At 51.0% G+C, this 23837-nt stretch overlaps 2 protein-coding genes across 3 annotated transcripts in view; one reads left to right on the forward strand and one right to left on the reverse strand.

Annotated features, from left to right (window-relative positions):
• Positions 1-1056, reverse strand: part of ARSG (arylsulfatase G) — a 25825-nt gene extending 24769 nt beyond the window's left edge. The window contains exon 1 of the mRNA XM_065648190.1: positions 952-1056. The gene's annotated coding sequence lies outside the window, so the exon portion shown is untranslated. The remainder of the gene's footprint in view (positions 1-951) is intronic.
• On the forward strand, positions 44-8787 carry SLC16A6 (solute carrier family 16 member 6). Of its 2 annotated transcripts, XR_010607252.1 has the most exons (7): positions 44-113; positions 2068-2316; positions 2946-3089; positions 3838-3966; positions 4866-5687; positions 6322-7045; positions 8120-8787. XR_010607252.1 is itself a non-coding variant. In XM_065648191.1 (6 exons), exons 2-6 carry the CDS (start codon positions 2082-2084, stop codon positions 6546-6548), a joined length of 1557 nt encoding a protein of 518 aa, XP_065504263.1. In that variant the 5' UTR covers positions 44-113; positions 2068-2081; the 3' UTR covers positions 6549-8787. The 2 variants fall into 2 exon arrangements, 1 of the variants encoding a protein (XP_065504263.1); XM_065648191.1 differs by having other exon boundaries at positions 6322-8787.
• Positions 8788-23837: the final 15050 nt, after the last annotated feature.

Genomic DNA, 23837 nt, shown 5'->3' on the forward strand with positions numbered 1-23837 from the left:
TCACCCCCCGCCCCGTCCCCTCCCCACCCTCGGTCCCCGCCACCGAGGGTCGCCGCCTGCCCTGCCCCGGCCATGCGCAGCCCCTAGCCCGCCGCAGCACCCAGCGCCGCCCGGTGAGTGGGCTCCCGCCCGGGGACTCCGGGGGAGGGAAGGGAGGTGGCTTTGTTTGCTTTTAAAAAATTTATTATTATTATTATTATTATTTTTCTCCTCCATTTTTGCTTCCCCTCGCCTTTTCCGCATCCCTTTATTTTTAGCTGGCGGCCCCGGCGCCGGCCGAGGAGCCGGTGCGGCGGTGGCAATGCAGAAATCAGGTCTGAAATGTTCGGAAAGTGATGCAGGGAAGCGGGGGGGGCACGCCGGGCCCTTGAGCTCTGGCGTTTTATTCCCCCCTCCCCCCCGCATCATAATTCCTTTTAATTTTTAAATGTACATAATGTCCGCCAAGGTTTGTAGTTTGAGGTTTGTCTTTTTTTTTTTTTTTTCCTGCTTCTAAATAGCGTGCTTCCTTCTAATCTAATCTCCCCACCATGCCTTGTGCAGTGACACAGGAATTCATTGCAGCCCCGCTGCCTCTCCCGGGGGGGTATCCAGGCACTTCCCACAAACTTCAGGCAGAGGCTCAACTCCCGCCTGGGCACCCGGTGGTGGGTCCTGCCCCCCGCCCGCTCCGGGCTACAGCCGAGCCCGGGTGCCGGCAGCACCGGAGGGATGCTGGAGCCCACGCCTCGCTCCATCCCTCGGCAGAAAAGCCCCCACGGGAGCCGCGCACCAGCCCCGAGCCACCGTGCTGCACCGCAGAGGGGTCAGCGGGGTGCTGAGACACCCCCCGCCGCGCTCGGGGGACCCCTCGGGTGGGTCCCTGCATCCCCCACCCCAGCCAGGCTCCCGTGGGGCCGCCGCCGGGTCCCCGGTGGGTGCCGGTGGCCCCGGGAGCGCGCACGCACTCGCCTGGTCACGGAGCGATCGAATCTCCGTGAGAAAGTTCCCCCGTGGGATGGGGAAAGCGTTGCCGGAGCCGCTCGGGCTTCCTCTGCCGAGAAAGTCGCGCCGGTGATCTGGAGTAGAAAATGGAGGAGGGAAATGCCTGGTGGCTGCTGGGGAGGGAGGAAACGCCGCCCGCCAGAGCCGCAGGTTCACGCTGTGCCCGGGACACGGCGGGCGTGGGGACGCGGCCAGCGCGGGGTCCCCTCCCGGGGCGGCCGCTGCAGCCGGCGCCCGGCCCGGCCCTGGCCCCCCCGCCGCCAGGTGTGGCGGTGCTCGGAGCCCCGGGCAGGACAAAAACTGGCCCTGTGCATCCACAGCCCCCCGGTGACAGCAGCAGGGCTGGAGGGACCCCCCGGTGCATTACGGGGTGATCCCCACCCCGGCAGCCCGTAGGGCTGCAGCCTCCTCGTGCCTTGGGGGGTGGCAGTGACCCCCGAGGGCTGCAGGGGACAGCACGGGGAGCTGGTGGCAGCAGGGGACGTCCCCCCCTCTTGTTACCAGGTACAGCATTGCAGGCAGCCCTGGAGCAGCCATTTTGGGGAGCGGGCCGGTTCCCGAGGAGGTACCAGCACCCGGAGTGCCAGCGTCTGCTCGGTGGGTTTAGGACGCCATGGGGTGCGACGGTGGGTTGTATCGTACACCCACCCCACAGCAAACGGGTGGCACCGAGATGGCACCGGCCAGCCCAGGGCAGGCAGGAGGGTGCGGCGGGGAGGACGGGTGTTCCTGGGGAGCTCCTGCAGCTCCGTGAGCTGGGTCCCGCGGTGGATCTTTCACGAACTGCATCCATCCACCCCCACGCACCGAAATGCAGATGACAGCTCCCAGGCGCTGGGTTTTGCTGATGGGAACAGCTCGCCCGGGTGCTGAGCAGAGAGTTTCTGGTCCTGGCTCACAGGGCACCGGCAGAAACGAGCCCAGTGGGGTGACCGAGGCAGAAACTTCAGCCAAACTCCTGCATTTAATCCCCTGGCAGCACAGGGACCGGCTAGTGCTGCATTGGGATATTACAGCTGCTAGGCCTCTTTCGGGAAAATTCATCTTAAACTGATGCCTGTCTCACTCTCCCCTCTTTTCCAGATCAAAAAAAAAAAATGACGGTCAAAGTTGTAAAAATGCCGTGCACCGCTCCAAATGTTTATACTAAAGTGCCTGATGGAGGATGGGGTTGGACAGTTGCTTTTGCTTTCTTCTTCGTCGAAGCTCTAACGTACGGCATTATAAAATCGTTTGGTGTCTTCTTTAATGACCTGATGGAAAGCTTTGACGAAACCAACAGCAGGATATCCTGGATAATATCCATCTGTGTGTTTGTACAGACCTTCACAGGTAAGGGCAACAGGCGTTCGGCGCGAGAGCAAGGGGCAGTCGTGCTGCTGACTCAGCATACGGGGACCTGGTACCTCTGACTTTTATGTCCCTAATGGCTCCATGATAAATAACAGCCATAAAGCCTGGAAGCTGCGTGCTCGTGAAATAACAAGAAACGTCTGTCTCAGCCCAAAAGCCCCTTTGAGCCCCACCTCGTGTGCTGCTGTGCGGTACCGGGACGTGGTCTGTGGTGCTGACCCTGCCTGGCTGTTCAGCTCTCGTCAGCAAAGGGTGAAAACAAGAGTTTTGAAGCCTAAATCTGTAGTGAGAAGGATTAGAAGTAACTTGAGCCTCACTGAAATCCACTGGTGCCTGTGGATGCTGCTGCAGGTTTGTCCCAGGCTGTCACACACCCGTCTTGGTCTCTTCTGACGATTTTTTTTTTTTTTAGCACACCCTAAATACTGTGCAGTGCTCCGAGGATGGCTCTGGGGCGATGCTCTGCTGTGTGACGCCAGCTGCCGGGGAGGTGGCGTGTCCTGGGGACCTGGGCAGGGAGGCGGGGAGCACCTCTGGAGGAGATGGTACCTGGTGAAGGTGCTGCCCTAGGTGTTGACCATGTCTCTCTTCCTCTCCCACCCACCCAGCTCCTCTGTCGACGGTCCTGAGCAATCGCTTCGGTCACCGCTTGGTGGTGATGGCCGGAGGGGTGCTGATCAGCACCGGCATGGTCATCGCCTCCTTCGCCCGCACTGTTGTGGACATGTACATCACCATCGGTGTCATCTCTGGTGAGTCATCCTGTTCCTGTACCTGCCCAATGCTTTGCTGGCTCCTGCAGCTTCTGGCCAGGGGGGGTTTTACTGCCCACGACACGGGGAGTGCTTGGGAAACGCTGCTGCCCCTTCTGAGCTGCTGTCACCATCCCAGCAGAGGTGGTGGCCTGGGCTGGACGCTTGGCTTTCTGCCCCGTGTCATCCTGGGGACCACCTCGGGACTGGGTCCTGCAGAGCACTGCGCTAGCGCAGCCGGACCGGTCGCTTCTGGTTGACTGGGATCGCTGGGAAAGCTGTTCATGGGGTCAAATCCTCTTACCTCTCCCTCTATCTTTTTTTTTTTTTTTTCCCCTGATACTTTTCCCCCTCTCCAATCCGGCCTGGGTGTCCTGCTCGCATCCATGGCCAGGTGCTTGCCTTGCTTAGGAGAGCAATTGCTACGGGCTCGAACTCTTTAAGCAGATGAGGTCCTCAAAGCGGACCCCACTGGCTGTTTGGGAACAGAAGGAATTACCTAGTAGGTTTGGGAGGTTGGGTCTCTTGTTTTATTTTGGGGGGGTTTTTTTGTTTGTTTTTTTCCCCTCCAATTAAAAAAAAATAACATTCTGGTTTCCCCAATGATTTTTTTTCCAGGATGACTTGCTGAGTTGGCCGAAATGATACTGTAATCTCGCCACTGGGAAAGCTGACTTAACGTGTTCTCGCATCGGTGTTTCCCCCTCCCTTACTTGTTGTTATGGCAATTTTTGGCATTTATTCACAGGCCTTGGATACTGCCTCTCTTTCCTCCCGACTGTCACCATTTTATCACAGTATTTTGACAAAAGACGTTCGCTGGTCACAGCAGTGGCATCTACAGGGGAATGTTTTGCCGTTTTCTCCTTTGCACCAGGTACAGTACGAGTTTATGTGCACCTGCCTAAATCACAATGCTGCTCCCATCCTTTTCCCAAGCAAACGGGAGCCAAAGGCCATCAATACCGGGGTGTACCTCATGTCACGCAGGCAGGGTTACAAGTAATCCTAGAGCTGGGTCTAACAATGGCCAAGCGCTCCCCAGCATCGCCTGCCAGAGCAGGACGTGCCTGCCCGATACGCAGCCCGCCAGGCTCCCTATATAGATCCAGCAGGCTAAAAATAAGACTGAGAAACTTCAGCTATTTAAAACACTTGCAGTACACATATCTGCTCCTAAAGGTTAGCGGGCTCATGCTTCGCATGTGCTACCAAACTGCTGCAGGGTTTTGGGGACCTGTCCCCAGGCAGCACGTCCCCGTCACCGCGTGTCCCCTGCGGTTCAGGTGGCCTGTGCACGCTTGTCTTCAGCTCATACCCACAGCAAAGCAGCTTTGCAAATGAAGGCTTGTAATTAACATGCACCTTAGAGCCGAGCTCAAACTTCCTCTGGTAGCTGGTTTCAGGGTGGGGTCAGCTGAGAGGAAACTCGAAATGTTGAGTTTGCTCTCGTTCACTAAAAATAAAACGCCCCTTTTCATCGCACATCCTGGGCTCGCGGGACCTCACAAGTGGCTACCTAGAGGATGGCTCCGCTAGCCACGTGTTAAGTGCAACTTCTAGGTCTTGTCTGCAGCAGCTGGTGGGAGGAGGGTTGGTGCCAGGCCCTGGGTGGCCCTGGGCAGAGGGACCCATGCTCAGCCCCTGCGAGGTCCTTGGGACCCTCCAGTGATGAAGCTTCCGTCGCTCCCCTAGCTGTACATTCAAATAGCTCCTTGGTGTAACCACAGGCTTTTCTAGTTACACTTTCTTCTTCTTCTGCCCTCTTTCCCTCAGCAATCACTGCTCTGAAGGAGCAGATTGGCTGGAGGTACAGCCTCCTGTCTGTTGGGTTGCTACAGCTGAGCATCGTCGTCTGCGGAGCGCTGCTGCGACCCATCGTCATCAAAGAGCAAGAAGAAGTGAAAGCGCAGCCTCCGGAGGAGCCCGCGGAGACAAAGTACATGCTTGAAAACGAGCAAACACGCACCTCAATAGAGTCCATAGACTCAGGAGTAGAAATAACTACCTCACCCAGCAATGTGCCTGGAAGCACCAAAGCAGAGCCCAAAAGTGAAGAACCAAAGGAAAACGTACAGGTACTTGTTGAAAATAACAGCACCCCTCCAGAACCAAAAACCAAACTACTGGACTTTTCTGTGATGAGAGACTATAGCTTTATCTGTTATGCATTCTTTGGCCTGTTCGCTACCCTGGGCTTCTTCGCCCCCTCCCTTTACATCATTCCCCTGAGCCTCAGCCTTGGCATTGGCAAAGACCACTCCGCGTACATCCTGTCGGCCATGGCCATCGCCGAGGTCTTTGGAAGAATTTCAGCTGGCTGGGTTCTCAACAAAAAGCCCATCCGCAAGATCTACATTGAACTCATCTGCGTCGTTCTGCTCTCCGTAGCGTTGTTTGCCTTCCCTTTCGCCTCGGAATTCTGGGGCTTGATGACATGTAGCGTATTTTTTGGGTTCATGCTGGGAACGGTAGCGGGCACGCATATTCCCCTCCTGGCAGAAGACGATGTGGTGGGCATCGCAAAGATGTCTTCTGCAGCTGGAGTCTACGTCTTTATTCAAAGCTTAGCTGGGTTGGCTGGACCACCCCTTGCAGGTAACTCTAAAACTTTCATCTTTGGGTTTGGGTGGGTTTTTTTGGTACATTAGACGGTTATCGGTGCTGATCTCTGTCTAGAAAGTGCTCTGGCAGTGCTGATGATAGTACTATCCGAAAAGCCCTGGAACTGGTGTTAGGAGGCTCCGGGAGCCAGAATTGTGCTGCAATGCAGCTCTGCAGCGTCCCACCGATGAGGCAGATTCCACTGAGGAACCCCGAGTGAAGGAAAACGCTGCAGTGCTGCCCTGCTCCTGTTGGAAACCTAAACCTGGCACCGCTTCAGGCTCTAGCAAACTGTAGGAACAGATCGCTTTCACTGTGCGTGCCTTTCTACCACACGCTGCAGAAAGGTGAAGCCTCTAACATAATAAAGAGATGCCCGATGTATGTGGGGCTTGGCATCACTGCAGCGCCCAGAGGGTCCCTGGTTTGCCTGAAGATGACACTATGAACCCCTCAACACAGTGGTTTTACTTTTTTAAGGCAGCATCTGTTTGTCATTAAGTGCCTTTTGATTGCAAATGTAATGATGCGGTGGTACCCGGATTAAAAAATCCCGTAGGAGGGATGGACGGGCAAGGATGAGGGAATAGTCAGTTGATGCTAACTGCTGTGAATGTGTTTTCTGCAGGTGTCTTAGTGGATACGACACAAAACTACAGCTCAGCCTTTTACTCGTGTGCTGCCGGCATGGTCCTGGGCGCCGTGTTCCTGTCCCTGGTGAGGCCGTGCAAGGCCGGGCTGTGCCGCCGGCAGGAAAGCGCGGCCGAGGTCGTACCCGACTTGCCAGAGGACTTTATTGAAATGGATATCGGGAAGGCAGAAAATTCAGGAAAAGGCTGTGACAGCGCGGCATAAAAAAAACCAGCCCTGCTCCTTCTCCATCTGATGTACTCGGCGTAAGACTGGGGAGAACGTCAGCTCTGCTCCACGTTTTAAAACTACATTCTGAAGGGAATGTGAAATTTTAAACGCGAACAGTTGCCACCAACATTTTTTTTTTTTTTTTTTTAATCATTAGAAAGAACTTTTTTAACCAACAATGGAAAGCTCCATAGAAAATACGGATAGCCACATGAGAATAACTTGTGTCCAGCATGCAGATGAGATGCACACTCCTGCTTTCCCAATAACAACCGTAGGTAAAGACCCCAGAAAAAAATGCAAACAGCAGAAGCAGCTCAGCCGCTGACTGTCCTCACCCACCCTCCGCCACAGTCAACACACCGATGGTACAAACTGGAGACGAGCATTTCGTACCCCACCGGTCGCCAACTGACTCTTCTTCTGGAAGACTCGTGTTTTAGACCTGAGGAGGAGACTAAGCTAGACAGCCGACTTAAACCAGTGCTAAGGTTCTTCTAATTCACTTGAACGTCACAAATGCTGGGAAATCAGAGGGCTCTGTATGTCTTTATGGCCAGTTATTACTGCACATATTTCATAAGATCATTTTTCTTCTCCCGATTGGTATCCTGAGAACTGTTTTCTATTGATAGCCAGATCTGATGTACTGTTTCTAATTTAACTAGTATTTATTAATTTATTCTAAGATTGTTAAAGGAGGTTAGCTTAAGTAACTGGAGAGGAAAAATCATCTTTTGCGCAACAGAAGGCTGCCTTTCCATCAATCTCTTCAATACCCATCTTGTATTGCTAGCTTGTGAAATTGTTGGGAAACTTACAGCCTAGTGTAGCTGGTTTTAATAGGTAGGTCTTAGATAACCCAGTTGTTATTTAATAAGGAAAAAAAAATAATAATAAACCACAGATCCAGCATCTCTTTCCAAAAGGCCTCAGCTGGTGTCCATGGACCCGGCTCTGCTGCCGTACCCAGCCCAGCGTGTCTTAATGGACCCGAAACCTTCGCTTACAGGTGCACAAGGAAATCTCTGCCGCATCCCCGGTGGATGTGGGACCCCGGTACCCATCCCCAAGTGTGGTGGTCCGGGGCTGTACCCCCTTCCCTGGCTCTCCCCAAGTCAGTTTTGTTGTTTGGGGTTTTATTTTTTTGCTGCTGACTTCAGTGAGAAACAAAGCAGAGCCTGTGCACATGGAAGGTGTGAAGGGAACAACAAACCCCAACTTATTAGCTGTTCATTTAGTCTTAATGGGAGAGATTCCCACTCCCGGTGACACAAGCTTGCTGCTTATCCACCTCTGTGCATCTTAACGCCTCTCGGCAACTCAGGGGGACAAATAAAAATAAGTCTGGTTTGGTTTGGGGGCGAAAAAAAACCCCCAGACCAACATTTCTGTGTATTTAAGTGGAAGTGGCATCACGCATTAACTGCTACGCTGACCTGTCTGTATTTTACCAGCCATAGAAATGTGGGACAATCTGTTTGTGTTTTTTTTTTTTTTTTTTAAAAAAAAAAAAGCCTCTTTTTTGGGGGGGAAGGTGCTTGATTTTTTTTTTTCTGTCTTAGATGTCAAAAAAAAAAAAAAAGAGAAAAACAGGCACTCTTGCAAGCAAGTGGCTAGAGCAATTCATCCTCACTGCCCGGGACCCGCGGTCTCGCGTCCTTTCTCTGCCTCAGCACTTTACCCGGCCAGCAGAACCTCGCGGTGTTGCCCCCAGGACTGGAACATCCCCGACCCAGAACTCGAGTTTTGTGAACCAGCGAGTACACGAACAAAAGAACGATGTCGCGTTCAGATGTGCTTTTTTTTTTTTTTTTTTTAATTTATTGTTAATTTATGATACTTCAAGCGTTTTGGTAAATGTTCTGTAGCCTATAATTGTAAGATTATGGAAGTCTTTGTGATACGAGACCTCACTACAGCACTTTGCTATTACAACTCTGCTTGGAAGTGGAATAAGGCATCCAGGTTTTGCGTGTGTGTGGAAGCTCCCTGTTCTGCAGATTTGCGAGGTTCTACTGTAATTTAATTTTTTTTTTTTGTACAACAATTTCCAATACAGATGAAATGATCCATTTGTCACTGACCTCACAGTACGTTTCTGTCCCTGTCTGTGTCACGGCACGAGCAGGGGAGCGAGTGAGAATGTGTGTGTGCGGGCAGCAGACCCAGGAGCCGGCTTTAATGCGCTCGAAGCGGGATGTACCGATGTGTTTGTACCGTACCTAGTGGACTCTGGAAATACTCTAAAACACTGAGTTTTGCAATAATTTTTTTCCTTTTTTTTTTTCTTTTTTTTTTTTTTGTTTTTTAAATAAAGAAAATGAAGAAAGTTTCCTCCTCTCCCTTTTCTCCATCCTCTCCGGTCCCTCGTCCCACGGGCTCTCGCAGCCACACGCCGCTTCCCCAGCCCTAAGGAGCGTGTTTACCCTGCAAATTGGGCAACTCCACATTCCTTTACGGGGGTTGCTTGGGAGCTGGTGGATTAGCGCTGACCTCAAGGGTGCTCTTGTAAACCCTCACCCGGGGAGCCCTGATTAGGAGGAGCCTTTTCTTCTGAGCGGGGACTGAATTGGTGGCACTTAAGAACATTATCCCCGTGCCTTCAAGAAGCATGCAATCATGTAATTATTTTATCATCTCTTTGAATTGCAGAATACTTTCTCCGTGCCAGGCGAGGCAGCTCAGAAATCAAGCTACTAAATAGCAGGATAGTTGTGCTAAAGGGGCAATTTTCTCTCCCTCAAACCTTATTTTTTTTTACAGCAGCTGAGATCCGCCCTTCCCCGCTTTGCCCATAACTCCCAGCACCACCAAACCCTACAAGCTGCCGTGCTGCTTAACTCCAAATATCAATAATGCATGTATTAGATTTTCCTCTGAGCTACTTGTTGAAGGAATCATCACACGACTGATACTTACTAGGTACAATTTGTTTTCATTCTGGCTGCAAAAGTCCCAGAACAGAGGTGATCACGTATGCAAGCGGCACAGACTTAACGCAAATACCAAAGTCCCAGGAAGCTAATCTGTCTCTAAATTTGACTCTGGCTCAATTACAGCAGTGAGCAAACATTATTTGCAACAGCTTCCTCAAAAACAACCAACCAACCAACCAACAACAACCAAAAAAAGGCAAAAAAGCATTACAAAGGCTGCACACTGTCCACATAAATAAAAGCATATAATACTGTAACGCTATCAGATGCCTCCCTGCACAGAAACAATTTTGAGTAATTTTTCCCTTCGGTTTAAATTAATTGCCCACAACCTCTGCTATGCTGGTATGAAGGCATTACGGCCAGAACAAAATAGGCTAAGAATACTTATTTTTATTTGGTAGCATCGTATGTCTGCTTTTACCAGTAAATAAGAGGACAACACGGGGCAGGACTCACTTTTGTGAGCCTCGGTATTCATCTCAAAAGTGGTTGTATAAACTCTTGCAGTCAATGAGGCCAGTGCCAGCCAAATGTAAATAAAGGAAATTACACAAGGTCAGCTTGCAGAAGGACAAAAAGCCCTCAGACCGTACATAGCTATCCTTCTGAAGCAGAAAGGAAGCTGTACAGTGGGTTTGTTTGTTGGCTTGGGGTCTTTTTTAAAAAAAAAAAAAAAAAAAGAAAAAAAGAAACGACAAAATCATTTTTCCATTTGAAACTAAAAGGAAGGGCAACCTCTTGTTCTTTTTCACTTATTTTAGATAAGCCGACATCAGGCACTTAAGGAGAGAAATGAATCTTTAAAAATAGCTAGACTGGTTTTGGAAAAAAAGTAAAGTAGGTGCTTACAAAACAGCTCAAATGTTTTAATGCTTCCCTTCAGATGTTACTTGTTAGCATCTGAGATCATCATTTTCCAGCTGCCCGTAGTAAACATGACCTGAATTTTCAGGGTGATGCAAGCCCCAGCAGCAGCCTTCCTCCCTCAAGCTCCTCTTAAAGATGCTTCACAGGTCGGGTTTAGGAAAACATCCCTTTAACTTCTGGCTTTGTTCGAAGGCTGAGAGAGAAAGCGCCGCTGCCCAGAGGAATTATTTTGTTCGTGGTGTCCCCACCAAAAGACAGGACCCGTGGTCCCCACCGGGATGCGCGGGAAAGGCTCCCGGGCATCCCGCGATGCCGGCGGCTGGAGGAGCCGGTTTGCGGCCGCGGTGCGTTCGTGCATCCCGCTGGTGCCGGCACCTCTGCGGATCCTCGCGGAGAAATACAAGAGTTTTCCCCTCCCCGGTTTCGCTCACGCAGACTTTTACTTGCAGGATTTGCAAATTCGTGGCCGCGCCAGCATAAAGCTCGCTCTTGCAAATTGCAGTAAGTCGGGTAATAAATCAAATGCCAACCCCCACCCTCCTTCCTCCTGCAGTTGTCAAGCTCCAGTTACAACAATTTGTGGTAAAATATTACTCGCCAGCACTTTGGCCCGTGTGAGCAGCTCTGCCTCTGTAAAGACAGACCCCTAAATCACTGCTTTGTCACAGAAGCCACAAGCATAACCAGAAGACTTATTACACGCAGACATTATGTGAATAAGGCCGAGGAGACAATAGTTTCCCTCGCTTCCTTTTTGTCAAAGCTTTCATTAATGTTGTGAACGTCTTTTTCTACTTTATCCGCTGCCGGCTGCTTGCCGCAGTCAGCCTGGCAGAGGAACGGCCCAAACCAGCCCCGAAGAGCCTGCGCAGCAGCGAGACCGAGTCGGGTGACAGCAAACGGGACACCGAGCATCACCCTGAGCTCCTGCAACGCTGGGACCTGCCATCCTGCCCCTCCGCTAACTCACTTTAGTCTCCACATGTTTAAAAACATGCAGATGAGGCTCTTACGGACATGGTTTAGTGGCAGATTTAGGTTATGGTTGGACTCGGTGATTTTAAGGGTCTCTTCTAACCAAAATGATTCTGTGATTCTGATGCTGCCATTTGTACAAACCTGCCGCTGAAGCTTTTTATGTGCTGCCAGGCACAGCGCTTGGCCAAAGTTACCCAAATCCTTCCCCTGGCAGACCCACATCCCCGCTTCTCTCTGCCAGGGGTGACCACGGCTGCGTGTCCTGTCCTTGGCACCACACCGGTGACTTGAGGACACCTTGACGCATGTGGCCACTGCTACTCAAGGTGCAGCACCCTCGGGCAGCAGCTGGCGCGGCAGTTACTACACCTCGACGTTCCCGCGTTGCGTTCTCCTAGAGAACCTGTACCAGGTGGGAAAGCAGGTTCTGGTTTGCACGGAGAGGAGAGAAGAGCAGGACAAGGTGTCCTCCACCTCTCAAAACCAGAAGCCAACTGCAGCAGGGTCAGGATGCAGGATAGGATGCGCCTCCGTGGGGGACAAAAGAGCCTTTGCCAAATATTGCAACGTGCAACCGGGAAACTTGAAATTGGAAAACACACGCGGAGCAATAGCCTGTGCCCTGCTTGGGGCTGAACCCCCAGAAAAGCCAATTCCTTCCCACGCACCACAGGGCTCCCTGCCCGCCGCAAAATCACTCCCTTGCCCTCCTCCTGCTGCAGCCCCAGCCCCGAGTTCGCCCTCGCCGTACCAAATAACAGCCACCAAACCCCCCATGCGCCAGTATCTTCCTCCCGCACACACCCCGGGCTGCAGCAACAACAGCTTATCAGCACCAGGCACCCGCAGCCCGGACCCACACCTGCTGTGGGGCACCCCGGGCGCTAGCGGGGGCCGCCGGGACGGGCTCCTGGCGACCGGTCCCACCAGGCAGAGGACACCGGGCACTCCGGCCCCCATCCCGCCCCCATCCGCTCGGTACCGCCGGAGGAACCCGCTGCCCAACCTCCAGCGAGCCCTTGCACGACAGACACGCAGACATTCCCCAAGACACGGCCCTTTTCCGCTCAAACACGGGCTGCACATAATCCACAGAGAAGTTTTGTCTCCGCTCTCGCTTGAAAACCCCAGACTGCACCTTCAGCGCCACTCGTGTCCCCCCTCACCTGCACAGAAACCCCCCGGCCTTGCAAGACTTCTTCTTCGGTAACTCAGGAGATTCCCCCAGAAGAAAACTACAGTAAATAAACCATACCTTGAAAGGAGTCTGCAGACATAAAGGCAATTTTTTTTCTGTTTCTTCTCCCTTTTGCTGGCTGTTCTCCTCCTGCTGCCACCAGTGAGGGGTCAGAGCCCTTCACAGCTTTTTCCAATATCGCAATCAAGAGCACTCGGCAAAGAGAAAGTGGAAACCTGCTCCTACCAGCAGGCAGAGCAAGCCCTGCTGCACACAGATCACCCAAATATCTAAATACAAAACCGCAATCAAGCTTTAGTTTGTAAAATGTTTTCATGGAGAGAGCCCCTACCCTGCCCAGATCTACACTGGCATCTGCACATCTCAGGTATTTTTATTCAATCTCTTCTGCACAGCTTTGAATGAGACAGGAATTTCAACCTGTTTGTCTTCAAGGACTAAACACTGATCTTGCGGCCTGAGCTGCGTGTTGGATTTCTCCTTGGCAAAAGCATCTTCAGGGCCAAACTGGTCAGTTAAGCGTGCATAAAGTGATAACTGGACATAAACTATATATTTCTGTCAAATTCCATTTTAATAAGCAAGGAAACAACAGCAATAAATATCAGAATATATAAGTGATTCTATTCCAAGAGAGTAATTAAAAAAATATATACAGATGCACTCTGGTGCGTACTTTTAATAGCAGATAATTCACACACTTTAGAGGATTTAATTGCTCACAGTGTGTAAGATCAGGAAGGGAGAACGAAAGCAGACTTGTGAAGCAGAGAGTAAAAATTAATCCTGAAAATTGTACCCAGTGGGAACTCTGCCCTGTCAGCCTGATCCGGGGCGCTGGTACCACAGAGTCAATTTAGCAGCACAGAAGAGGAAACATCACCTGGGTGATGTCAAGGAAAACAGAAGCCTAACCAAATCCTGGTCACAGTAATTACTAATAAAAATAACATCCTGACACAGGAAATTAAACCTCTCGCATAAAGCACCAATTAAACCTGTGAACCTGATTTAAAAAAAAAAAAAAAAAGAAAGAAAGAGGGAGAAACTATGTAAATAACTGGGATTAAGGTTCAAAGCGTCTTCTGTTGATCTCCACGCAAGCTCTGAGATGCAAGCAGACCTGTGCTCCTCTCCTTGCAGCCCAGTATGGACAGACCCTGGTGCTGTGACTCTTGGGGACAGCACATCTGCCCACAGACTGTCCCTTCCCACATACCCCAACACCCAGCTGTTCACCCGCAAATACCCTTTTACTTCTACACAAGGACTCCCACTCCTGCAATTTTAATGTTAGAGTCTGATAAAATACAAAGGATTAAAGAGTCGCCTGCAGCTGAGCACACCCCAGACCCCGCTCAGAGCACAAGTGTTGGAGAGCGATGAACACAAACATTCCTGGACACACGTGGCATCAGTGGAGACCAAATACTGTAGCATCACATTAGCAACCGGTGTCAGCCAAGAGATGATACAAACATGAGCTTTTCAGTGAAGAATTTTTAGTGCACTGGTAGTTTCTTGTCAGACAGTAAATTTTAAAATAGTCCATAGTAAATGACAGAAAGTAACCCTCTAAATATATGAGCTTTTCTGCATATACTATACACTCTGCTTACATGCTATAGTCCTGCAGCACATCAAAGCATTTTAATAAGCCCTTGCAGCTCTCCTTGAACCCTTCTGGGGGTTTTGGTGAACACTTTTGGGTTCCTGCCACTGTTTTGCTATCATCTTCATCCATTCCTTGATAGTAAGGTCTTCAAGATGTAACGCAGTAAATTAAAAAGAAATAAGAAAGTTGAAAGATTTTCATCTTAATGTCAAAGGACTAAAGCAAAACCATTCTCCCTCCACTGCATTCTGCTTTTTGTACTTAAAAACAACACAGTTAACACTGGCCAGAAGGTTCTCAACCCCTGTGAGCAGCACAACCCTTCTGCCTCTCTCTCCCCAAATACCGACTCTTCTGTAACACCTGCTTCTACTTAGCAAAACAAATAAACAGTTTGTTAGTAACCACAAGTATAACTCCCTACCACTGACATTTCTTTGCATGTCTCAGACCACAGTTTCCTTTGGAAACCCTGAACTTACGTGCTCCCTCAGTTTTTTACGTCTGTGAGACGGTAGAAAGACGAGAAAAACAAGAAAACATGCACAGACAGGAGCTACAGTATCTACAGCAACAGCTGAAACACAAACTAACGTAGGGGTTGTGAAACTCATCCTGCAAGGACGTTAAAAGCTGAGGCTGAGTGCTGCACACCAGCGATGTTGCAATGGAATCTCACGCGTGAGGTGATGGTTTCCAGGTCAAGCTCACACTGGTTGGGGCAGGAACCCCCTCCCGGGGCTCGGGGGGTCTCCCCACCACAAAACACACACACATCCAGCCAGGGACAAGGTTCCCAGAGAGAACGGTGGCCAGAAATCTGCCCAGAGCATCCTGGAGAAAACACGCTGCTCCTGGACACGTCGGTCCCCAGGACAGATGATGCTACAGCTTTGAAGATGCGCTGACATCCACAAGGACTGGTTTCTGCTGGGCAGTGGGTGTCTTTACTGGGAAGCAGCTGGCTGACGGTTCTGGCACTGGTGCCGTAGGTCTGGGCTCTTCCAGCTCTGCTGTGTCACCAGAACTCAACCTGCCGGGGGCTGTCCTGCTGGAGCAGGAGGGCTCTGCCATGGGGCAGCAGCGCTGTGCTGCAGAACAGGGGGAAAGGGAAGCTTGGGGGTCAGCTTCCATGACTCCCCAGTCTCCATACCCTGTGTCTTCCTATAGCATCAGAGCCTGCAGCTTGCACAAATGAACCCAGCAGAGGTCCAGGAGATGTCTACCTGATTTCTCCAGGTGCTTGGAGCCCTGCCCTGAAGCCATGGGCAGTGATGGAGACCAAAAACATGCCCAATTTCATGAGTCAGGGGCCAACACACAGCTGGCGTTGGGCAAATCACTCCTACATGCGCTGCCTCAGCCCCCTCCACCCCATCACACCCCCCGCTGCAGGACGGGCCCCGGGCTCGCACCTGGCGGGACTTGAGAAGCAGCAAAATAGAGGCCGCCGGTGCTGAACACCCATCAGTCATAGAATCACAGAACAGTTTGGGTTGAAGGGACCTTCAAAGTTCATCTAGTGCCCCCCCTGCCATGAGCAGGGACATCTGCACCAGCTCAGGTTGCTCAGAGCCCCGTCCAGCCCAGCCTGGGATGTCTCCAGGGATGGGGCATCCACCACCTCTCTGGGCAACCTGAGCCAGGCTCTTACCGCCTCAACCCGGAGCAGCTGCGGGGGGGAAGGTGCCCGCTGTCCCCCCGCCAAGACCCGGTACAGCCGCCGGTGCCGCTGCCCCGGGGAGGCGGGGGTGCTCCGGGCAGCGGGGCCGCTCGCCCCAGGCGGGTCTCGAACCGCCGTCCCGCCGGTGGCCGCGCTCCAGCCTCCGCCCGCCCCGCCCCGGCTGCGCGGCCCGCGGGCGCCCCCTGCCGGCCCCGCCGCCGCTCTGCGCCGGCCCCGCCCCGGCCACTCGGGACAGGTGTCGCGAGGGACCGAGCACCCTAATTAAGCCGGGAACTCTAATTAAGCACTGGCAACTACCTGCAAGAGCCGAGAGAGCCACCGTGGGCTGCCGGCGCTCGGGGACCTGCCCTCTCCAAACGCAGGTGACTCCCCAGAGAACAGACGCGCCAGCCCTGGGATGGAGAAGATGAGCGTCACGGGTGGGATGACAAAGCTCCACAGGCAGCGTGACCTGCAGCCCCCACTGCCATCCTTACCTCTCAGCTTTTTAAAGCTTTATTCTGTGATTTTTAAAGCTATATTCTATGATTCTATCTCTCACTAAAGCTTTATTTCTCACTGAAGTCCCTGCAGGGTTGCTACTGTCCATGCCCACGTATCCTCCCAGCTGAGCCTGCGCGGTCACCTCGCCACTATACGAATGTGATTTTTTTAAAAGCATGACGCCTTTAGGAACATCTAATACACGGCAGCTTCAATGAACACAAACCTTGTTTTGTGAGGGAAGAAGAAAATCCCATATTTATATCTGGTAGGGTTCAGGCATCAGAGAATCCTGCTGCAACCAGGAGGCAAAGTTCGGCTTGGAACATGGTGTGAGGTCGCTTTGGGCCGGGCTGTCCTTTCCTGCTGCCTTTTCACGCTTTTTCTTTCAGTTTACAGCAAAATAATACCTCGTATCCAGCCGTTCACATGCAATGACAATTTTCAGTATGTAAAAACAATCCAGTGCATTGTTTTTTCCCCTATGGCAAGGGACAGGGCAGCCCGGATTTCTCAGGAATTCCCCTCCTTCATTTGATCTGCTGGGGAAACTTGCCAAAGGAAGAGGTGCCTAAGAGGCGCCGTGAATCAATACTAGCCGTGTTCCTGCCTTTTCCAAGTGACCTAGAACTGAGTTGGAAATTCATCATTCTTCTAAAAATTGCATAAAGCAAACCGCTAGACGCTGGGCGTCTCTGCTGGCCTTGCACCACACCAGAGCGGCGAGCGTGATCTGGCGTTTTTCCTATTATTGGGCTGGTTGTTCATATTTTGAAAGTCATTTTAGTTTTCGACACTTGAAAGTTGTGCTGCTTTTGTCAAAGAAGCTTGTCCAATGATGAAATTCCAAGACTCATCAGGGTTATTCCCACAATACCAAAAGCACCTCTGGGCTTTTTCTGCTTTAGATGTTTCAAGCGGTCCCTTGAAAAAAAAAAAAAAGGCTATTTTCAGGAAACAAGCAGCAATATACAGAAAAGCTGTGAACTACCACAATTGTTTTATATATACAAATACACATTACTGAGCTGGACAGCCTGAGCATTCTGACACAATCATATTCCAAAGAGAGACTTTCAAGAGCAAGCTCCCTTTGCAGACTTGGGCCTCAGGACAAACTAGCCCAGATTTTTTTTAAATTTTTTTCCTGGTTCATAAATCATTGACATATTACTTTACAAAAGCAGAGAGGACAGTAAGAAATTTAGATGTTTGAGTCTTTTGTTGACTGCTAGTGGGAAAAATCTTCCTAGCCCTATGGACACTAAGTGGGCTCAGCAAAATTCCTTGAAGACCACATCAGATTAAAATCATCATTAAGAATGTGCAAACAGTAGATTTTATTACTATACCCGAAGAAACTTTGTCTTAAACAGGCTTGGCAAGAGTCTGATCTTTACTGTTGAAGCCGGAGACTAAATCCTACATAATTATGCTCAACAAAAGGCAAAACCTCCAGCTGCATCAATGTGGGGAGTTTTGATGCCCGGCAGAGCTCAGACTTTGCAGATGTGTGAAGCAGGAGCCTGCGGCTCTTGGATCATCCTGCCAGCTGCAAGGGGACAACTTCTGGGAATAAAAACATCAGAATCCAGCAGCCGCGGGAGCTGGGATGGGGCTGGAGGGCCAGGGAGCATCAATCGCGCCCACAGCACAAGGCACCGCGAACTGTCTCCTGCCGGACGTCTCCGCTTTGACAAGTGACAAAGAGCCTCAGGTCCCCTCTGCTCATCGCTCAGGTCACCCAACTCGCTTCACGGCCCTTCCTCAGAGCTGCAATATTCCCACTTATTTCAGTTTTTAATCAATTCCAAATTTCTATCCGTTTCTCAGGAGGGAAATACACGCGTGCGCTGCCAGATGGCATTTATAACGTGCCCCCGCTATACACATAACCTTTTGCCGTTCTTTATCATTCCAAGGATTTGTTGCGTTGATATTCGCCATCTTAACCAATACATAAAGGAAAACAGAACTACACAGCAGTGGTCCAAAACAACGCGTAACAGCAACGCAGATGTTTGCAATAACTCCCATAACGCTGGGTATCTTCTATTGCCGCAGAACAAGGGCTTTGCTTCTTGCCATCGCACCCCAGCAAAGCAACACATGAGGCTAAAAACACACAAACACGGTGTTACCCACAACCGGCAGCGCTGAAAAAACCATCAGCATGGGACAAACTCATGAGACGGAGCTGTAATTCAGCTTTCAGTTCAGAAAGGAGCACGGCGTCCCCAAAACAGCCCATCAAATACGAGGCAAATAGGTGTGCTGGCGCTTGGCATGCTGATCTGGTTCTGTTCTCCAGCGTGTATTTGCAACAGGATTGTGATTATTAATTTAAAATGTGTGCATGAGACAGAATATATTTTATTAATACAGCTAATTTAACGGTTGGCAATTTAAAAGTTTTAAAAGACCAGTGTGAAAGCAGAAGCAAATGAAGGAGATCTCCGTGGTCTCTGTAATTAGAGCATCGCCCTTTCTGGAGGAGAATTTGCATAGAACTTGCAAAAATGGGGGAAAAAAGCACCATGAGCAGCGAGGCACCGTGACCACGGTCCCATCACGGAGCTGAACCCCTTCAGAGGATTGTCTGCCTCGTGCGTGCAACCAGGAGACCTTTTTTTAATGAAATCCTATAGCAAGAGGTATCGCTGGGCTTACTGGTTTGTACAGGTGTGTCCTCTCTGTTCCTCTGCCAGGAGCAGCATTTCCCCAACACACCTAATAGTTCTTTGGTGTCTTTATAAAACAAGCAAATGAACAAAAGCTTGAATATTTTACACTTGCGTGCTGCTTTTTGCGTTCAGAAGCTTTTGGAAACATTAGTGAGGCTTGCTGGAAGAGACGGTGTTCAGACAGAGGAAAAGTTTGGCCCATGGTTCCAAAATACATATATTAATGTTCTATTTTTTTCCCGTGATAATTTCATTGTTCTCTCAAGCGCTTCAAAGAGACGTGAACCAGCGAAAAGACGGGGATGCGGGGATTCCCAGGAAGCGTCCCTGATGTGGTGCTGGGGATTGAATTTCTCACCTCCCCTTAGGGTGATGTGATTTCTGCCGGAGCCTCGTCCCAAAGTGGGATGTCGTCTGCTGGACCCGAAGCCGCTGAGCGAGCACGGCCGCTGTATTTAGTGCTCAGATGTTCCTGGAATCCGGTCCTGTGCTTGGATCACGGTGGTTCTTCCTCTGCGATGATCTGGGCTGAAGCAAGCAGAGATATTTCACAGAATCCCAGAATGTCAGGGATCGGAAGGGACCTCGCCAGCTCATCCAGCCCAATCCCCCGCCGGAGCAGGAACACCCAGCTGAGGTTACACAGGAAGGTGCCCAGGCGGGTTGGAATGTCTGCAGAGAAGGAGACTCCACAGCCTCCCTGGGCAGCCTGGGCCAGGCTCTGCCACCCTCACTGAGGAGTTTCTTCTCAAATTTAAGTGGAACCTCTTGTGTTCCAGCTTGAACCCATTACCCCTTGTCTTACTGTTGGTTGTCACCCAGAAGAGCCTGGCTCCATCCTCCTGACACTCCCCCTTTCCATATTGATCCCCATGAATGAGCTCAGCCCTCAGTCTCCTCTTCTCCAGCTCAGAGCCCCAGCTCCTCAGCCTTTCCTCACACGGGAGATGCTCCACTCCCTTCAGCATCTTTGTTGCCCTGTGCTGGACTCTCTCCAGCAGTTCCCTGTCCTGCTGGACCTGAGGGGCCCAGAACTGGACACGATATTCCAGATGAGGTCTCCCCAGGGCAGAGCAGAGGGGCAGGAGAACCTCTCTGACCTACTGACCACCCCCTTCTAGTCCCCAGCAGGTCCCATTGGCCTTCCTGGCCACAAGGGCCCAGTGCTGGCTCATGGTCATGCTCATGGTCATTTCAGATGTTTCTGGCACTTCTTGGGGCAGGTCCGCGGTGCGACGCGGGCATCGCACCGCCGCCTTGCTTCAAAATGTTCCAGGGTTCAAGCAGAACCACGTGCAGTGGATAATCTCGCCATTTAAGTCGAACAAACTCGCTGTGCATTGCAGATCTGCTGTTTTCTTAGTAATATTTTCAACTCTGGTGTATTTTTCGTAAGCATCACGTGAGGAGCTCTTCCCAGGCAGCCTGGGCTCACCCACGGTGGGTGACACATAAAGACGGGGTGACATTCGTGTCTGCACAAACAGAAATCCCGTCTGACTGGAAGAGGGAGGAAAAAATACCCTATGCTAAAGAAATGAGTGATCCAAAGAGCTCCGGCTTATGGAAATGGGAATTTGAATAAGGATTTAGTTATTATTTTCGCTTTTAAGGAACTGTAAAATATATGGGGCTATTTCTCACAGCATTGCCAAGATCCGGAGCTATTTATTTGCAACGGCTTGTGACTGTTACAATAGCAAAAGTGGAGAAACAGGTGAAATCCTGCCACAGAGAGGTACCGGAGGACCCGGCCTTGAAAACAACCCTCAGCAAGAAGCCAGAGCAGACCTTTCCTCCGAGGATCTCCAGGGTGCTCTGCACTAACACGCTCTCGCCGTCCTGCCTCTTCCATCAGGGAAATCCCGCACAAAGGTGCGGAGGAGGAGGAGGAGGTGGCTTCGTGGCACCGGAGGTGTCTCAAAGCGCAGAGACCACGTCTGGGCTGGTCACTCCTGGGGACAGACCCACCCGGGACTGGGAATCGCTCTCTGGAGGTGCTTTTTTCTCCCCATTGATGAGGGAAAACCAAAACACTTTACCTTGCTAGCCTCTCGGAGAGAAGCTACTTTTGGCGATTAATTGGAATATTAATTGTCTCTCCGTGTATCTATCCTGCTGACTCAGGCAATTGGGGTTGTCTTTCTAAAGGAAGACACGTCGCAATTGTCCCCCAGTGCTTTGGCACAACAAGGACACAGCCACGGTGACTCGCTGCTGATTTTCGTACATGTAAAAATGTTCCCTTACCCCAGTGGCACCCCCAGATAAGAGACAGTGGAGATGATCGTGCACTTCACTGCAAGTGCAACGAAAGGCAACATTTCACTGGAAAGCAGAGGAGGATTTAGGACTTGCTACGTGCTGGCAAAAAATATTTAGCAATATTTGGTACCATCGCTCTGCACGGTCCTGCTTTGCTGGGCACGAGCTGCATCACATCCCCTTTTCTCCTGAAGTTCTGCAAATGGGGATGGGAGAGAGGGGGGAGGAGAGTCTGCCTGGGTCATCAGCACCAATAAAAGAGGAAGTTTCCCCCTTAATTCTTGGCAATTTTTAGCAGACATGATGTAAAGACGCTGTTGCTGCTGCAGGCTTGCTCAACTCGCTCCCCTGCAAATCCTAATGTTAATAACTCTTCGAAAATGCTGGTGTCACTTAAGCTTTTTGTTTGTTGGCTTGCTTCTTTTTTCTTCAGGGAAAATGGCTACAGTAGGAAACAGTCATCAATTCACAGCTGCTCCCACCATTAGTCTTTGGATTAATGTAAAATAATCAGCTCACATACAAAAAGTGTAAAATATTATGCCTAGGCAACTCCGTAAAGAGCCGTAACATTTATAGACATTGCCTTTTCTTTGCATAAAAGCTGAAAACAAAGAACAACTCCCAGGCAAAGACTGTGGGTACACAGAGCGCTCGGAATTGAACCTCACGTCAGGGCTGGTGATCACACCCCGGAATTGTGGAAGCGCTTGTGCCATAACAGCCCGATGTGGCGAGAGGCTGGAGGTACATTAGTCACAGTTGGTGTCATCCCACAAACATCGTTTGCGTGGTACACGGGCAGCACGGAAACAGGCGATCATTCTCTCAATCAGTGCAGACAGCCGTCTGGGGACTGTTAACAATATTTTTTTTCCACTACTGCTTCCCCTTTGGCTTTGATAAGGGGGTGGCTTTCTTCTGCGTTGGAGGAGTTGACTCTTCCAGGCTGCAGCAACACGAGAGAGAACACAGGACAGAGGCTGCAATGTGGTAAAAGCCACCCCAGGTTTGGGCTGGTGCTGGAGAGGAGACGAACAGGAATCGGGCAGGATTTGGGCTGTAGGCGTTGCTGCCCAGCAGTGCAAGAAGCCTGAGAAAGGAGTTTGCACCTTCTGTGCCCGCAGGATCCGCTATATTGAATATTGGGATAGGGAGTGGGGAAAAGTCACTTGGCTGGATGCAGAGGTTCTTGTGCTTCCCCCTGCTCTGTTAGTCCTCGATCAATAAAAAAACAGTCTGCACTGATCAGTGTCATCGTACTAGGTCACCACATTTCAAACCGTCCAGGCAGAGAAATGAGATTTATTCACTTACTGCATCTGCTGACAACCACGGTCCTGCCTCAGTCCCCAGTGCCCTCCAGCCTCCTCGCCCGAGGAGCAGCAAACACACAACCCGCTGCTCCCGGGGGACATCGGCTTTAAATATTAACCTTGGTACGAAGCCACAAGCACTGAAGCGACCTGCGCTCCCAGCAGCCAGCCCCAAATCCCCGTGTGTCACATCGAGTGCTCAGCAATTAATCAAACCCTCGGGTTCCAACGCAGCGGAGCAGCCTGGCTGCATGTAGGGGGACATGCGGCTCCCGTCTTGCTGCACATCTCACCACTGCTGGACGTTTCGAGTCCTTATCTTGAAATAATCCGCAGGTTGTTTGCTGAACTCGGATTGCCACGCAAGGACCTTGCCACGCCGGCTGGAATGGGGCTCGCTCGGATCTTGCAGGAGCAACAGTGAACGTGAATCCCAGGGCCCAGAAAGCTGCTGATGGGGGACGCTGCACTCGCGCAGGAAAAAGTGTCTTGCCCTCGTTTTTAAGCATGCTAAAAACACAAGGGGTGGAAGCAGAGGACAGAAATCTACTACTATCTGAAGGCAGGCACAAACAAAATGCTATTGCAGAACCGCGTGGGAGTCGGTCTACCTGGACCGTTTTTATTAATTTAATCTAGTAATTCACATTTCACATACAGCAAAAACATTTCGGCTTGTGTGGAAAACATGGTGTTAGGTGGGCTGGCCAGAAGTAACTCCATGCTGTCACCTTTCTTTTTTGTTTTGCCCCATTCTCAGCCATTTTTTTGTCGTTCTGCCCCATTCCCAGGGGTTTCCCAGGGCTCTGCTCACTCCAGCCGCAGAGCTTGGCCGGTGCCGCCGCAGGAACCGGCTCCGAATGCGGCTCCTGCTGCCGGGGGCATCTCTTTGGGCGATGCTTCGCTCGGTTGTCGGTCCCTTATGTCAGTTATTGCGTAAGCACCCGGTTGCTTTAACAGGAAGGAAGAGGCTCGGCAACCCAACCTACATGCAGCTACACGCGATGAGGTGTTTTGGTAGATCTAGGGCTTTGTGAAGGCTCTCCCCACCAGCCGGACATCAGACACACCACCGGTGATGTTTCCAGAGCCTGCCTGTCACTGCTGACCAGTACAACACCCCTAACCCAGTTCTAACCAGGGCTTTACTCAACAAGAACTTAACTAGAAGGGCCTGCGTGGCCCTTGGTGCAATCACTTTTGGAATATTAGGCTTAGCAAAACCCACCATGGTCTGTTCAGAGGAGTTCC

This window comes from Caloenas nicobarica, chromosome 18, assembly GCF_036013445.1.
Source record: "Caloenas nicobarica isolate bCalNic1 chromosome 18, bCalNic1.hap1, whole genome shotgun sequence".
In the NCBI taxonomy this organism is placed as follows: domain Eukaryota; kingdom Metazoa; phylum Chordata; class Aves; order Columbiformes; family Columbidae; genus Caloenas; species Caloenas nicobarica.